Here is an 18,111-nt window from a genome sequence, read left to right on the forward strand (position 1 = left end):
TCTCTCCCAGAGCACCGGTTTGCAGATATTGCTGGGCTGGGTGTTTCGCAAAACCTCACTCGCTCTATGTTCATAAATAGATAAACAATAGTGGGAAGTTTAAAGCTTTCATTCTGTGGTTCCTTATATTGGAAGATATCTCTTTCTAAAAATAATCAGAATAATGCAGTAGAAGATGTGATAATGTGCATATACATATCTATTCATTGCTCCCATGTATTTATGTTTGTGTGTGAGAACATTTTCATGTATCTATAGTGGTATACATATACACACATAAATGCAGATATAAATGTGAAGGTGTTCTCCAGCTGGCATCTGTCACCTCTAGCGAGCCACAGCTGTTGACCAAAATGCCCACTAGAGGCCTTCATTTGTTAGAGTCTGCCCAATCTACTGAAGGCAGAGACACAAGATCCCAGCTGCCCCAAACCTCAGTGAGATATCACAGCACACAGCCCTCTCCATTAACAACATCTGGGAACAGCTGCAAAGCAATGACTTGATCCCCCCATCACTGGAGCAAGGTGAATTGACTGGCACTTCACTGAGCAATGGATGCGTGGTTTGTGAGGCATGGGCTGCCCACCTTCTCCAGCCACCACTCCACTGCTGCAGCCTCCTGCCGATGCCTTGCTTTGAAGGCAGTTCCACGGCAAGGCTGTGGGGCCCCACTGGGCCCCAGTGAGCTGGTTCCACTGGCAGCCCTGCAGCAGCCTGGGATTATGTGGATTTTCACGGCTCTTCCCTCCTGTTGTTAGAGGCGAGGCCGGTGCTAGGCCGGCAGTGTTCTCCCCACCCCCTGCAAGCCCGCTGCTCTAAATAAGGCAATGGTCACTGTGTCAGTAATCCCCTCTTCCAAGGACCTGCAAACACCAGTGGAGGGACATTCTTTCTGTTCAGATGTCTGGCTGACGTCTGATGCTTAAAACGGAGCATGCTTTCATCCCTCCGCGCATTGTCGCAAGCTCCCGGTGGTTACTCTTAAAAGGGTGCCTCAGCTACACAGGGAAACAGTTGCTGACCAAACAGGACAGGGTGTGCTCAATCCAGCCCTTGTGAATGCCTGATCCTTCCAGTTCCATACCAGCCTGACCCATCGGGACCATGTCTACCTTTGGCTACAGAAGAGAGCTTAGCAAATATGAGGACATTGATGAGGATGAGCTCCTCGCTTCTCTCACAGAAGAGGAGCTGAAGGAGCTGGAGCGGGAACTGGAGGACATTGAGCCCGACCGCAACCTCCCTGTAGGACAACGGCAAAAGAGTCTGACAGAGAAAACACCCACCGGGACTTTCAGCAGGGAAGCGCTGATGGCCTACTGGGAGCGGGAGACCAAAAAGCTCTTGGAGAAAGAGAGGCTGGGCGCGTGTGAGAAGGTAAGGCACCAGGCGCTCTGCTTCCCGTAACTGTTAGGGCTTGCTTGAATACAATGCATGTCAGAAGTTGAGTAAGCGGCAGAGAGGTTCCACTCTCACTGGAAGGAAGCGGCATTGCAGCCATCAGAATTGTCATGCCTTGGTGCTGCTTGAGCATCCTTGGCTCCAGGGTCTGCTGGCAGCGGTGGTCGGAGGGTGGCTGTAAGGTATTCAGAAGTTGGCCTGGAGCAGGGGATGGGTCAAACACCTGTGTTCCCCGAAGAACAACTCACTGCTTGTCAGGCAATTTGTTCCCCAAATAAAGACTGTCATAATAAATGCTGATTCATGAGCTACAAAGCAACAGTACAGCGAGGACTCGGTCTTAGCAGGTGATGAGCACTCTCAGCCTGAGTTACTGTTCATATTGGCAGCCTCTGAGCCCTTGCAAAAACAGGCTGCAAGCCCGGGCTCATTCAAAAAGCAGTTTTTGTCTTCATAAAGGCTCTGTAATTTCAACCAAAGCAAGGAGTTGGGGATGCTAGTAAGATCTTAATTTATAAGCACTGCTCCATTCCAAGTCCTGACTTACAAAGACTTGCTTTCCTATGTTTAAATAATTAAAAATAAATAAATTCATTAAAAAATAAAAGGAAAGCAAAACTACTTTTAACTTCAAAGAGCCTTGATTCAGGAGTTCAGCTCATTTGCAAGGAAATAATTACAGTCGGTGCATTAGATAAAATACTTCCTTAGAGAAAAATCACTTGGACTTAACTTAGCTCACAGTAATAATAGTCACGATTGCTTTAAATGTTTCTTTAAATTGTTCTTTCCTGCTAGTGAATGGTGCTGTAGTGACTTTGCAGGCAAGCACACAGAGCACTAGCTGTCATCAGACTGTTAGTGTCAGCTTGCAGACGAGGGCTTCACTCCCTGCTTGTCAAGTCCCAGGAAGGGAATGGAAGGATTAATGTTTTATTTCAGCCGAGCCTGGAATCCAAAACCCAGACGGCTCCAAAAACTTTCTGTATGGATCTGGTTCTGTGTCATACAAAGCTTTTCCATGTCTGTATAGCATTAACAGCGTGCACTGGCTAAAACTTATAGTGCTCAGAAAAGCCTTTATATTTTCAGAGATGTGGATGTCTAAATGTGTTCATAAACAAGGAAATGTTCACATGCTGATGTAGAAGGCACGAATGCTCACTCTACTAAAGGCAATAAGAAACACCTTCTTAGTCTCTTGGAAGCAACCTTCTTGGCCTCAACTGTCTGAAAGTTAGACACCTTACTTAAGATATCTATTTGTGCCCTTTCTATAGTTAGTGGTGAGACATCAGCCCCTTCAGAAGGCAAAATCCTGTAGATAGCCATGCAGGGGGAATGCCTTGCCTTCCAGAGGAATTTCTCTCTCTGTACTATCTATCTCAGGCCAAACTTTTCATCGAGCTGCTACCAAGCCGTAGGATGAAGCCCTGCAGGCTGCCAACAGCAGTCCTGTACCAAAATGCTGCCACAGTACCAGGGCATGACTCCAGAGATCTGCAAAGAAAACAACTCAATTTCAAAATTATTCTTCAGATTGCTATGAAATACAGCACCTCACAACGTGTGTTATGGAAAAATAAACACCATTACTCCTGAAGCGCCATTCCAAAAATTCAAGCACTTTTTTATCATTAATCTGGTGTCATCAAAAGATAGCAGCAGTTGTTTTAGAGGCGTAAGCTTGTGCTCATATGTAGCTGTGTTGAAGGCTGTAATTGTAAGTGTCTGGGTAGATATAAGCATACCATAAGAATGGCTTCCTGGATAACTTGTTTTCAGCTTTTAAAAGGCTGCATACATGTGCAGAAGCTGCAAATACAAATCTCAGTGCCTTAATAAACCCAGCCCTGTTTCCACATGCAGTGCAGTGCCTTCTTGCTCAGCATCTGCAGGGCAATGGGGCTGGGACCCTGCAAGCCCTCCCAGCACTGTGCTCTCAGGGACAGCGGGTTGGAACAGTTTGATGTCATGTTTCATTTGAGTCAAATGTATCTGAACATTAACAAGTACCGTATGTTTTGCATGTGCCCCAACGCAGAAATCTGCTTAAGGCTGTGTAACAATACTGTGCAATCTGTTATTACCCTTCTTTTAACCTTTCTGTGTTTTTAGAACCAGATAATTAAGCAAACTTAAAGCTGCCCATGTTTTATAAAATTAAGCTACCAGATCAGCAACAACCATGTTTTCTGAAAACAAGAAACCCAGTCACTGTGTATCCACAAAGTGGACCCATTTTCCCTTTAGTATTTTACAAAGACTAAAACCTGGATGTTGTTAAGGTAGTTTGTGCAACAACTATTCTACCTCTAAAATTTTATAAGCATTTAGCAATGGAATTAAAAAGGGTTACATTGTGGCTTGTCCAGTAGGCTATAAAGCTTATAAGCGATCTTTCTGGGCAGGAGGTTGAGGGGTGGTCGTAGCTTGAGGGCTCAGTCAGGGCCCATAGAACATGGCCGTGCTTCTGGAGCTCTCCATGAGGAAAGGGGGGCTTTTCTGGGGCACAGGCCTTGCTGGTCCTGCATGTGAGGTACTGTCCTATGCAGCCAAAACTGCTGAGTGCCTCTGAAAGAACTTTGAGACATGGATCCCAAACTGACATTTTGGTGCCCACAAAACACACTGAAATAACTGTGGAGTTTAGAAAATAAAGGATTGCTTGGGCAATGAGTTATAACGTGTTGAAGTGTTGGAGCTGACCTGACAGCTGAACAGAGTCTTACCTCTTGTCAATCCTGAAGTGATCTGTGGTTTATTGGGATGATTACTTGTTAGCTGCGGGGATGTGTATGACTCTTTTCTTCACAAATAGCTGTGAAGTGCATATTGAACCTTTAGTATATCCAGAGTATTTTCTGTGTAACTCTTGCAATTCTATATTAGTTTTTCACATCAATGCACATGTTGGCACATGCAGACACTACTTGTAAATCACATGTTCTTTAGCTTTTCGGGTGTGCTAGTAAATGAAAGGGAGACTGTGTATTGATACAGCTGCCTAATGTTTGTGAATCAGGGAATTTGTTGCTCACAGATCACATTCATTCTGAAATTACAGTCTTGCATTTCCGCTGGCAAGGATGGTTTCATAACAGCCCCTTGTAGGCATGCCAAATCATAAGCAGCATCCACATCACAATATCTTGTATCAAGTTTTCTCTTGGGAATGATTGTTGACATCAGGAAATCTAAACCAATTTACATTAAGCATATGTATTTTAAAGAAAATTAAAAAAATAATGATAATAACCTGTTAGGTGCTGAAATAGTTTTTCTGCTCACTTAACTGGCTTTGTTTGTGAGGCTTTATTTTTAGCTTTCAGCATTAACTTACACAGTTTCAAGGTAATCATTTTCGAAAGAAAAAAAAAAGAAAAAAAGGCAGCATTACATTACTGCAATCATTTTAACACCCGCACCTACATTCCTGTTCAGGATTCCGAGCAAGAAGAAGACAATTCAGAAGACATTCAAGAAGAGTGTTTCACAGAAAGCAATAGTGAAGTATCTGAGGAGGCATATACTGAAGAGGATGATGAAGAGGAAGAAGAGGAGGAGGAAGAGGAAGATGAAGATGACAGTGATGAAGATGACGAGGAAACACAAAATTCTGCAGCTAGTGAAAGACCAGTGAATTGTGAGGGTGGCAGGAGTTCTGGCCACGCTAGACACAAGAAGTGTAGCAGTGCAAAGAACAGTGAAAACTTGTTCAATGGCCATGATGGGAAAGACACTGAAAATCTGAGCTTTAAAAGCAGTGCCATCCACCCATGTGGAAATCCAACAGTTATCGAGGACGCTCTGGAAAAAGTTCGGAGCAATGACCCTGAGACCACAGAGGTTAATCTAAATAACATTGAAAATATTACTTCGCAGATGCTTATACAATTTTCTCAAGCCCTGAGGGACAATACTGTAGTTAAGTCATTCAGCTTGGCTAACACACATGCTGATGACAACGTCGCAATAGCCATTGCTGGTATGTTAAAAGTAAATCAGCATATCACTAGTCTGAATATTGAGTCAAATTTTATCACAGGCAAAGGAGTATTGGCCATCATGAGAGCTTTGCAGCATAACAAGGTTCTAACAGAGTTACGGTTCCACAACCAAAGGCATATCATGGGCAGCCAGGTGGAAATGGACATAGTTAAACTGTTAAAAGAGAACACTACTCTGGTCAAGCTGGGGTACCACTTTGACCTTGCTGGCCCAAGAATGAGCATGACAAGCATCTTGACAAGAAATATGGATAAACAAAGGCAAAAGCGCATGCAGGAGCAACGACAACAAGAGTATGGTTGTGATGGAGCTATCAACCCAAAGACCAAAACCTTGCAAAAAGGCACTCCTCGTTCCTCACCCTACACGTCACCTAAGAGCTCACCTTGGTCCTCTCCAAAGCTCCCTAGGAAATCAGCACCAGCAAAAAGTCAACCTCCAGCACCCGCAACCCCTCCTCCCCCTCCGCCTCCACCTCCACCTCCACCCCCTCCTCCTCCTCCTCCTGTCATCCCAGACAAGAAAGCACCAACCAGGAACATAGCTGAGGTTATCAAACAGCAAGAAAGTTCAAAAAGAGCCTTACAGAATGGACAGAAAAAGAAAAAAGGCAAAAAAAGCAAAAAGCATGAGAACAGTATACTGAAAGAAATTAAAGATTCTCTGAAATCCATCCCAGACAGAAGATCAGAAGAAGGTTCACGGCCCTCCACCCGACCCTCCACCCCACAAAGGTCCCTCCATGACAACCTCATGGAAGCAATTCGAGCAAGCAGCATAAAACAACTACGGCGGGTAAGTAAGAGATCTTATTTCAGTAACTGACTGTGGATCAGATATAGAACAAGCTCAATTAATTTTAGAACATGGATATTTGATAAAAACACTCATAGAAATGTGAACATAAAATGCTTAGGAGGCTGTTTTCCTCTGATTAGGCTTTTATCAGCTCACCAATTTCTATTTAATTGGGACTGTGACATAAAGTGGGTTACTTTCCTAGTTTCAGGCCTGCTACAGGACATGCATTAGCAAAAAGATCTTGGGAGAGAACCAGCAGCTCAGGAAGGAATTCTGAGATATAGAATGTACAACAAATATAACAGGATTCCCCCACTCCCCATTTTGTAGGTGGAGGTACCAGAAGCCCTTCGGTGAAAGCCTGGGTGACAGAAGAAGCAGAGCACTGCAGTGGCCAAAGGAAGGCTGTTGGGCTGTTCACCGATGGTAAAATAGACTGTGTAGCCAGCTGCTTCTAAAGTACTCTCTTAGGTTAAAACAGTTTATCTTTTCCTTTCAAAGAAATAAACCCACTAACTACTAAACAGTGCTTTAAAGATACATTTGCCTTATAATCTGTAAATATGGAAATAATTTTTTATTTAATGAGATTTCTATTGGGAAATTGCTGCTTATTTAGATATTCTTTTCAATATCGGATTGCAAATCACTGGACAAGTTCTTCACAATGAAATGTAATAGTTTACCAGCCTCTGGTTTCTTCCTACTTCTTTTTCCCTTTCTTTCTTTTTTTTTTTCATGAATTTACAATAAATGCAGTTTGAAGCTTTTAAGCATAAACTTAGTCCTGAGTTTTTGTGCCTGGAAACCTTCTGGATGTTTGTGTCAAATCCATGAACATTAGGAACTTCTCTCAAAAGAGCCCAGGATCTTCCTCAACCACATCAATGAAGCATGTTTAGAGGATCGTACCTGAGCCTGTATTAGTGCAATTTCATGCTGATGTAGAAAAGAATATGGTTCATAATGCTACATACAACTCAAATCAAGTGGTGGGCTGTGTCAGGCCACTGGTTTTGTGTACCAGGTCCTAAATGATTTAGCAGAAAAGGAAGGGTGAGTGATTAATAGAACTGCAGTTCATGGTGACTTAGGCTTCAAAACTTTCATGGATATTTTAAGATTAGAGTAGAAATCCATGTTGTACAAGTGCAAACTGCTGTATCCAGGCAGAACTAAGCCCAGAGCAGGGATTCAGTCAGACAGAGAAATGTAAAGAGGAAACTAGCAATCAGGTAGAAGAGGACTTCCATGAGATACCAGTTGAGCAACGAGCTTGGTGTGAATTGTCAATATGATAAGGTGGAAGCAGAGGCAGTCTGATTTGGAGATGCACAGCTGAAGGCATCTCACTGCAGGTGATGCTCTTCTTCATGTAGTACTGGACAGTCCCACGCTGTCCAATTAGACACAGTTCTGGGTGCTTCAGCTAGTGTGAAGGTGTGTTATCAAGAAGAAAACCAAGCAGTGGCCAAGATATTGAAGGTCAAGAAGGCATATATGTTTTTTAAAAGCAAGTGAATATTAAGAACCAACTAACTGAAACACTTCCCAACCTTATTCCTCTGCTCTCAGGGTCAAAACCTACTGTCACAGGATATATGGTACTCACAAGTAGCCTTTAGTGCCTTTATAATGGCATAGTCTCCCATAGCACAAAAAACAATCAACTGTGGTCAGTATCCCGTGGCCAAATAGAAGCTGGAACTTGGGATCTTTCAAGGATGGAAGCAGTGCTGGAATTCAGCCATGGTTAAGAGGGGACCTGCAACCTTGGACGGCTGTGTGAAGGATGAGAAGCAACAAAATGTTACATGGAATGACAGAAGCAACTCGGTAGTTGCAAAAGGCAACAAAAGGGCGAAATCAGGGAAAACACAGTGCAGGCAACTTGGAGGAAGGCAAGGAAATGGAATAAAAGACTTCAAGGAAAGAGAGAAGAGGGGGAAGTGAGGAATGTACTTGCACAGGAGGTAAAAACTGGTATCAAAAAGGAGGATAATTCAGAGAAAATGAACACTGAAAAGTGGCAGATGAGAGCAGAGAATAAAACCTAGAAAAAGTAAAGGAAGGTAGAATTCAAGTTTCAGGTCAGTAACAGCTTGAGTTACTTCTTTACAGTTCATATATTTGAGAAGGGGAAGAGAAATAGACTCAGTCCAAGCTGCAGCCTGCAGTTGCTGACACCTTGTTCATCAGTCCTGTCTCCATCACTGCTCTGCTGATGGAGATTAGTGTTTCAGCTAAAATGTAAAGTCACAGAAGCGCCGATCACTTGTGGTTATTTAAGCTCCTGAGGCACACTCCTTCCTGAAGTGTCAGTTCTGTGTCCTGGCCAAATTCTAATCTGGGTAATTACCTTCTGCCTACATAAACTTCACAGCACTTTCACTTGGAGGCATTTCAAAGCTTGTTTCCTAGCAGAGCTGTGAGGCAGGGCTCTTAAATACACCTTGTTAACACTTGATGCCCTGCTGAAGGGGAAGGCAGCCCCTTCCCTCCCTGGGTGGGCAGCAGTCCTGCACCCTCTTCTCCCAGGGGCATAAACAGCTTCCAAGAAGCCATTTGTTTTCTTTTCAAATAGGTGATGGAGCACCATATGACAAGCACACAGCACAGCTCTGAGAGATACGGTGTCGCCTCCCAGTTTAGCACTAGCCAGGAGTGGAGAGATGCCAAGTTGTGCTCCTGCTGAGTTTCAGCTCACTTGGTGCAAACACCCTGTAGTTGTGCATCCCCTGGGGCCTGGGACCTGAGGCCTGCTGCTGAGCTTACATCATTCTTTACACCCTTCCCTTCAGTCACAGGAAGAAAAACAACCTCCTTTGAAGGCTCGACTGCCTTTTGTTTGGCCTATTTGGTAAGTGTATCAGCTCCTACACGTTCCTATGCTTTCATCGAGGCTGAGTGCCTCAATGAAGAGGCCCTGGGATGCAGGAAGTTCCTCGAATGAATCTGAAGTATTGCCTGTCCACTCCCTGTCAAAGACGAGACAGAGAAATCATACACACAAAAATCTCTCCAAATGAACTGGTCAGCAATGGAAGAGCTACAAATGACAACCAAGTCCTTGCTGTCACCAAAGAGGTGAAGAGGAAGGCAAATACAGCAGATTAGAGTGTCTTTAGGAACAGCCCACATGCTCTTCAAAATTGATTTGTCTCATTGTGAAAGGCCGAAATGGCCACCCCCATGAAAAGCAGAAATAATTAGCTTTCTGATGAAGAAATAAAGCAAAACCTGCCTCCCCTGTTTACACTGAGCTGAATCTCTCCTGTGAGTGTCGCCCAAATACAGGCTGGTGAGGGAGGGCGGGCCCTACAGACCATTGAGGCTACACTCTGTGGTTGAGGCTGGCCCTGAGTCCTCCTGCTGCCCAGCTGCTCTGCACCATGTGACACAGAGAAGCCTCACCTGGCTGCTGACATAGCAATGCATCAGAAAAAAATCAGAGATTAATTTTTACCTGTAAATGCAGACTTTTTAGTTAGTGCTTTATCACCTGGGGAAGTGCCCGAGCCTATAGAAGGAAAAGAAACCTGAAAAAGTCCAAGAGATTCTGTTTCTATGTCTTCTGAAATTATATGCCCTCCTGCTGAGTCCCTTGTTAAAAGTTTTATAGAGCGACCTGTGTTCCCCTGCAGCTGGGGACTCAGTAGGGGTAGATGTGCTGGTCCAGCAACACACTCTGATCACCCCTTTGGCCCCATGGAGGTTGCTCCTTCCCACTGAGCAGGGCAGATGGGAAGTAGAGCTCCATCTGGGTAACGCCACCTACATTGCTGGAGCCTGAGTCTGTGCTACGTGCAGATGGGAAGCCAGAGGAGCTTATGAACACAATTCTAGCAAGATTTTATGAAGGACGGATGACCCGGGAGGTCCCTGGATGGTCTGGGAGGATGCAGGGCGAAGGGGAGCAGGAGGTTATTGCCGAGGACCCTCCTTCACCTGCACACCATCCACCTCAGCATAGAAGAGAAGCTGTGAGTATTCAAAACTCCCACCCCCCAACTCATATGGTTTCCTCAGAAGTTCATCAGATAGATGAAAGTAATGATTAATGTAGACCACCTCCCTAGTCAAAAGAGAAATGACTCCTAACTACCTTAAAGTACCTGCAGTTGGTGGATGTAATGGGAGAAGTAGATCCAAGAACTATTCCTGGGTGTAAGCCTAAGTGAAACATCATCTGGGAGAGTGTGTACAATTCTGGTAACTAACAGTCATGACAAATTGTTTTGAATTGGAAGCGAGACAGAAAATGGCTGGGATAATTGGGAAGCTGAAGAAGCTGTCCAATGAGAAGAAATAGGAACAGGTGGTGGGATCAGTCTAGCCAAACAAAGGCTCAAAAGGATTTCAGCTCATGTCTATAAATACTGCAAAGGGGAAAGAGCTATTCAGCCACAGGACGCTGTTAGCAGTAGAAAAACAATAGGTATAAACTGTGTGTGGCTACATTTGGATTAGAAATCAGAAGAAATTTCTCAACGGAACATGAGAGTTGTTAAAAGAACTTTCTCATTAAGAAAAGAATGGGCAAATTTGATGTTAAGATAATGCAGGAAGCTCATAAAAAGGGCGGTATGGTACGGTACTTTCAGTAGCAGAAGTTTGAAGCTGGTGACAACAGAAGGTCCTGCCATTGTTATTTTAACGCAAGTAAATGTGATAACTCCACAAGATCTGCAAATTGTGATAGTATGAAAAGTTGTAAAAAGCTCCTACAATTTGCAGTAAGACTTCTTATCTTCAAATCTGCAAGTCAGCTGCAACTTTATAAAAAGCTTATGACATGGAAGCCCAAGTCTTTCACTAGATGCTGGCCTAATACCATCTACACTTGATACCGACAGGAACCGAGTACAAGAGAGAACAAAATGTAGTTCACATATTGTTAAGTCCAGCTATTTTTTTCTGATGGGCCTCTGTTTTCAAAACCCCGCAGTTAAGACAAAATTTATTTTTAGGTGCATTCTTCTGATGTTACGAGTTGAACAACCAGCGCAATGTCTTCATTCTGAACTTCCAGTTCTTGACTAGGCCCTTGACTCTGGTGGCTTACACATGAGCAGGAAACCTGCAACCAAGAGACCGTGACAGGGAGGATGAAACCTTGCACTGAAATTCAGAGGTGAAGCAGTGAACAGAAGCTAATGCACAGCAAACCCCACAGGTAGAGGTCTTACTTTATCGTGATGGGGGTGGCAAACACCAACCAGCGGCTGTGTGTAACGACTCAGTGTGAAAAGGATGGATGGTCCAGAAGAAAAATAGAAATATAGAATTCTTTCTTTATTGAAACCATGGCAACAGCCTCTTTCTCAGGTGTATTTATTTCTGTCTGTAACATTTTACCTTTTCAGTTCAAAATGAATTTGATTTTTAATAAGCCTTTTTAATAGCGCAAGTGAATCATTTTCTACAGATGGAAATTCTGACATGTGGAAACTTGCTTATCATTACGTTATTGTCAGAGCAGAAATTATCTGGCAAATTGGTAAGAACAGAACATTCATCTCAGAGCCAAGTTTGGGGGCTGTGTTCTGGGCTCTGCTTCTACTATCTGTATATTCTTGGGTGAACTGCTTAATATCTTATGCCTTTACTTGTCCTTGGAGATAGCAGTATTGATATACCTCAAAGTCTTGTAAGGTTATGACCATGGTGACTCAAATTTGCTTGGAAATCTCCAGATATTGGGACCTGTAAGACAGGGCATTGCTTTAATTTTGTTTCCTTTAAGCAGATTTGTTTTGACTGAACAGCTGAGTGAATACGATTAGTGTCAGTGTAAAAAGAAAGAGAAGCACAGCTGATGTCCAAGTGCAGGAAGTTTTGTATATTAAACATTTAGAGCTATGGCTTTATTTTGTAATGAATGTTCTTCAGGCCTGTAAATGAGCTACATGTCCAGCAGTGAATTTCACAGGCACCTGAACAAAGTGTTTATGTGTACACAGAGTGGGATCGCTCCTCTTGCTAGGTCTCAGTTTACTTCTCTTTAAAGTTGTGAAACATGCATATGTTCCTGTGTTTCACAAACAAGTTGAAAGGCAACCGTGCTCATGTTTCAAACACTGCTGAACACTTCCTTCCAGCTTTCCATTTTCACCTTCACTTACTACAGCAGGCTGGTCTTGGTTGCACAAAGCAGGCAGATACCAGCAAATGCTGCCCATGTTGTAAGCAAGAGGGACATACAGCAACACTGGCCCAAAAGGTGTGTGATTTCACAGGTAGCACTCAGCCAGTGCAAAGTTTTCTGCCTTTCATCCAGATTTATCACACAAACTTGGGTGCCCGGCTGGGCCATGTTACTTGACTGTCAGTCAACTCACTTTTGTCCCCAGCAAGGAGCTATGTACAAAACTAACCTAGAAACAAAAAAACAGAGCACTGTTCTGCTGGTTTGGCTCCCTAACCACTCATTGCAGGTTCTGTGCTGCTGGTGCAGGGAGGAGACCCTCTAGTCAGAAATAGGGAGATGATGGTATTTGGGCAGCATGCATTTAGGTAGGCTTAGATTGTTCTGGATCGATACCCTCTGCTCTTTGTGATCCCTCTGACAACAGAACTGTGGATGTTGATAGCCTGGCACAGCTGAGCAGCCTGCATCACCCTGCTGTGCTGCCGGCTCCTGGTCTCAGGTTCCCCCTGCGATGAATCCCATGGATCACATGGAGAACTGAGCTCACAGCTGGGTGTCAGACAATCCCTGGCTCCAATTCCACTCCACTGGCTTGCTGCTATCAGACACGGTGTGTCTCAAGGGCATCGAGCAAGTCGTGCCAGCTCCCTTCTTCTGCAGAACACAGAAGTTATTTCTAGAAAGTGCTTCCAGGGATACCATTGCTCCAAGGCAAGATCAAGCATAATTAAATCAGTCATTAAAAATACATTGTAGATGGAGCTCCTAGTCTGCCTCAACAATCCTCCATTATATTTATCACTGGACAGTTATCTTAGTGCTTAGTCTTCCCAACTGGAACGTTGAGTCTGTTACTTTTTGTGCCATCTACCCTGGACCCATAAAACCATTTAAAATGGATGATTCTGGTTTGTCAAAGAGCAGCCACAAAGAGACCTAGGGGTTCTGGCTGTTGGCAAGTTGAACATGAGCCAGCAGTGTCCCCCGGGGTGAAATATGTCTTAGGACGAGAGTATCAGCCTGACTCTGCAGGTCTTCTGTGCTGTTTTGGTGATGGGACTCCCACAGGAGGGACTTCCCAAAACACACTCCTGGACTTCACTCCTTTGTAATTTAATGGATATCTGATTTCCAAATCAGCTTATTTCCAAGCTGAAAAAAAATGCTTAACCCTGTCTCCATGTAGATTAGAATCAGAGTCATAGAATATCCCTCAAGAGTCATAGAATCATAGAATTGCTTGGGGTGGGAGGGGAACTTAAAGACCATCTAGTTCGAACCCCTCTGCCACAGACAGGGTTGCCGCACACAAGGTTCATCATGTCCAACTCCTGGCTCCACACAATACCACTCAGAAATCAAACCCTTGTCTGAGTGCACTATCCATATGATTCTTGAACTCTGGCAGCTTTGTACCATGCCCGCTGCTCTCCTGTGAAGAACCTTCTCCTAACATCCAAACTAATCCTCCTGTGACATAGCTCCATGCCATTCCTTCAGGTCCTAAATACCTTCAAGATAATCTCAGTTTGAGTGTAACATTATTTGAATTTTGGTGTTAATGCATCTCTTGAGCTGATTCAGGGCCTTTCTCTCATTTCCTTTGTGATGAAGAATGGAGGGCTCCTTTCTTCCTGAGGAGAGTGGTTAAACTGTTAAGATTACAAATAGTCATGGGATGGAAAATCTCTACGGGGTCATTCAGTCCTCTGGCTGGGGTTGGGAGAGCCTCAGTGATCTCCCTGAAGAGGAGAAAGAAGATGAGAAGCGTGTCCACTCAGTTCTAGCCTTCCTGTTTCAGGAAAGGATGCTGAGATCCACCCCACTCTGACAGGTTATGAGTGTTCATGGCAGCCTTGTCTTCCCAGCCTGCAGCCCCGGGATCACACGAGCAGGGCTTCAGGGCCATTGCTTGCATTTAGAAGCAAATAACAAACTTGGACATGTCATTTCAAATACACCATTATACCTTAAAAGCAACACATCTGTTTTAGTTGAAACAGGCTGGGAATTACTTGAAAGTAGAACAGGAGTTGCATAATTTATTACAGACAGCTTTTACATGAAAATATGGATTTAGTCTGGAAATGCTGCTGAAGCTGTAGCTTTACCCTGTCTTCCCATCTCTTAAAACAGGTATTTTATAATGCTTTAAAATGTGAACACCTGCGCTGACAAGTGGCAGAGTTTCCTGCACAGACACTTTAGAAGAGGACTCCCACTGCAGCAGGAGAGGACTGCTGCATAAAACACATCAGGAACTAAGGATGCTATAGCCTTTATGCTATTCGTGCAAGCACTTCAGTGTTTTGCATAGACGAGGCTTGCTTTTTCCATGCTTGCCTTGGGACGTTTTTCTGTTTAATAACTCAGAGAACGATCAGCATGATCAAAGTGTTATCAGCTTGGGCTCAGATTGCTCTCATCAGTGCCAGTCCTTCCCTAACGCATACTTGTTCTGGGATCTGTGTTGTCATGTAAAAAGACACCCTGCAATCTTTGCTTTCCCCTTTAATCCTCATCTAGCATTGCTTAGGTCAGGGGAGATGTAAATCCTTGAGGTAAAGAAAAGCAAGCACAACACCACCAAGACAGAGCAAATCAAAGCTCCATCAAGCTGCCTTTTCCTTCCCACCAGCTCTGAACCGGAACAAAGAATAAAACATCTTTTCATCTTCTTTTTCACGACAGATGAAGAAAATGTTTCCCAGCAGACATTAAACTGCAGGAAGGCTTTTAAATCGCTGGGAATGCTTCAGGTAGAGGTTTTGTCCTGGTAGCTGGAAGTCTGATAGGCAGAATCGAGAGGCTGATCTGGCAGATAAAGAAAAATAAAACCGACCCTTCCAATGAGAGTGTAAATGAATGCTGTTGTTGAAAGCATTGCCAAAACTGTAACGTGAACTGGTAGATCTCTTGCTATATTCTTGTACATGCTGTTATCTTTCTGTGCAATGGGTCACCGCCTCAGATATCTGACAAATCTCTCCTCAAGCCTGTGACTCCAGGCTTTGTTTCTGCTCTATGGATTCTGTCAAAAGCTCACGTGCCCTGGGGCTGTTTCAGGGCTTTGATCATAGATGCTGCACAAATTGCTTCAGGTTCTCCCGTCTCTGGTATAACCACGTATTTGTACACCAGGTGCGTTCTCCTCTGAGATAGCGTATGTTTAAGAGGAGCCAGTGATGAAATGCAGAGAGAACCTCATAGCACATGTCCCCAGCAGGTAGCTATGATACACATGCTCAGTGGAGATCATAAAACTCTTCCTCTCAGCAACCTGCTATCTCCATTCCTCACCACACCTGTGGCTGAACCATCACACACCAATTAAACCACAGACTGTTGCTACTAAGTGAGCCATACACCATGTTTCCTGTTGCAGCCCCCCATCCTTCCTACTTCCAGAGCACACCAAGAATTTGACTGAGTCCATTCCGGGATCTCACACAGTTTAACGCATCTACATAAGGCATGGTTGAAGTACCTCAACCACAAACTTACGCTAAAGCTGTGGTGAATCTCATTTGTAACTTCAGCAGCGATGTTCTGTTGCCTGCACCCTTCACACAACCTGTGTGCACTCTGGCTAGTGTCAGGAAAGTGCTTACAGGACTTAGGACTTAGGTGATATCAAAACTGAATTGAAATCTTTGGAGCTGGACTGTGTCTGAGCTTTTCTTTAGCTGGGCCCTCGGAAGTTGCCCTGGACAGGAACATCTTGCCAGTTTTGATCAAATGAGCAACATGAAACATGAGGGTTTTGTTTCTTTTTTTCCTACTTTAATGCTGCAGAAGTGATGCTACTAAACTGAGGTCCAGCTGTTTGCATAGTAATAAAACCAGGAGGTCAGATTTAAAGAGCTGTGTTTGCTCTTGTGTTTCTTGGAAGACCTCTCTGCCTCTAAACTGACAGTGCAGCTGTTCACTCAAAATTATGCAGAAAGATTAAGAAATCCTTCACTTGGATCCCAAAATATATGGCAAACACAACACTTGGAACAAAGCGTGGAGCACATCGCATCCTTCAGCTGAAAGAGGGAGCTGACACATTGCTACCACATGGCTGCAGTACTTGATTTGCTGAGTACAAGCAGTAAAACTACAAAAGAGGAAAATAAAGCAATCTGACTTCAGCCGCATCCAGCAGTAGTTTCTCCTAACATGCCACGATAGTCTGCATGATGTAGTACTGTCACCCAGCAGCAACAATACTATCACACACTTCAAAGCTACTGGCTGCCTTTGCTCAAATGAAGTGCACTGTGATGAAAACAGGATGGCCCCTTTCAAACCACAGCGATAGAGGCAGATGAGGCAGTAGGGTGAAACCCGCAGGAGCCAGCAAACACAGAGCCATAAACACAACACCTTCTCTGCTTCAAGCCCTCAGAGCCCCCTGAGCTTTATAGAAGCGTGGCAATTGCACTGCTGCACCCTTTGGACTTGCAGATGTGCAGTTCAGTGTACTGACCCATTCCTGTGACTTTATAACTCACAGCTGCAAAATAAGCGCTTTTTTAAGCCACAAGAAACGTGTGGCTGCTCACGGCCAACCAGCAGTGAAGCCTGCTGCATTACACAGGCAGAGCTCTGTGGCCACCTGATAGGGGAGAGCTCCTGCAGCTCAAACAGGCACAGCCTGCAGCCCTCCTGGACTGGGGGGACTCAGCCGGTCAGGACTCGGTGTTCCGATCAGTTAAGCTTCTGACACTGTCTGTCACAGTGAGATTCTCCTGAAGGGACCCGCTGGGATGGGATGTGCTGCTGAACCTGGGGAGGGCATTTCACTTGTGTTCCACAGGATTAGCAGCTGCTCTTTAAATTCCAAATGCTATTCCAACTCACATCTTTCGTACGTCGTTTATTAAAGCTAAATCCATAGAGAACTGCATGCTGCAGCCATTTCCAACGCTGTAATTGCACATAAGATTATATTCAAAAGCATTGTTTAATGCAACAGTAGGGTAAGACCTAACATTTACACTCACAAAGTGGCACCCACTTCTGAAAATCAGGTTTAATAGAGAAACAGTTCTTGAGAGTTTCTGTTTTGTGAACAGAGGGAATTAGATCTTAACAAGGCATTTAAAATACTTTAAACGTCCCTTCTTTGGACTGCAGTACCTTGGTCTAATGCTGCCTTGCTTGAGCAGGGCAGTTGGATTACATGACCTTCAAAGTCTCTCCCAACCTCAACCACACTGCGATATGTTCTACATTACCTCTGATGGGCTGTTACCACCCTGATGCAGAAGTGTCATTGAGTCTGGATTCAGATTTGGCTTCAGGTAAGATACCTACAGCTAAGTGTCCAAAATGTACATGCCTGCCTGCTCAGTGGGGTCTATACTCATTGCAGGCAGTGGAGATGAGTTACTGCGTCAGAACAGTGGGACAAATGGAGATGCCTACTTCAGGATGAATCCCACGCTGATTTCTTGGTAAAAGATCTGTACGCCAAACCTCTTTATATCTCAAGAAAAATGGACTGCAGATCAGCCTTGCTGTAGAATAGGCTGTGGTGCTTTTGGATCTGAGCAGCAGGGCCTGCGGAGTGGGGACACGGCTCACACAGTGCTCCGTTAGGGGCTCCTGGATGCATTGCTGAGCTCTCTCACATCAACGGTCACTCCTTGGAGTCTCCTCCGTAAAGCACCAAGGGAGTCTGCTTGGGGTAAAACAAAATGCTTTGGGAAGGATGTAAGGGAGGTTTGAAGGAACATATTCTCATTGGAAAATCA

General features: G+C 44.3%; 1 protein-coding gene across 2 annotated transcripts; it reads left to right on the top strand.

The window, feature by feature from the left end:
- Positions 1-862: 862 nt before the first annotated feature.
- On the top strand, positions 863-11,525 carry LMOD2 (leiomodin 2). Of its 2 annotated transcripts, none has more exons than XM_015853098.2 (3): positions 863-1,380; positions 4,849-6,210; positions 8,801-11,525. In XM_015853098.2, the coding sequence occupies exons 1-3, from the start codon at positions 1,108-1,110 to the stop codon at positions 8,909-8,911; spliced, it is 1,746 nt and encodes a 581-aa protein (XP_015708584.1). In that variant the 5' UTR covers positions 863-1,107; the 3' UTR covers positions 8,912-11,525. The 2 variants fall into 2 exon arrangements, with proteins under 2 accessions (XP_015708584.1, XP_015708594.1); XM_015853108.2 differs by lacking the exon at positions 8,801-11,525 and adding an exon at positions 6,547-6,986 and having other exon boundaries at positions 867-1,380.
- The last annotated feature ends 6,586 nt before the right edge of the window (positions 11,526-18,111 follow it).

Source organism: Coturnix japonica, chromosome 1 (assembly GCF_001577835.2).
Source record: "Coturnix japonica isolate 7356 chromosome 1, Coturnix japonica 2.1, whole genome shotgun sequence".
Classification (NCBI taxonomy): domain Eukaryota; kingdom Metazoa; phylum Chordata; class Aves; order Galliformes; family Phasianidae; genus Coturnix; species Coturnix japonica.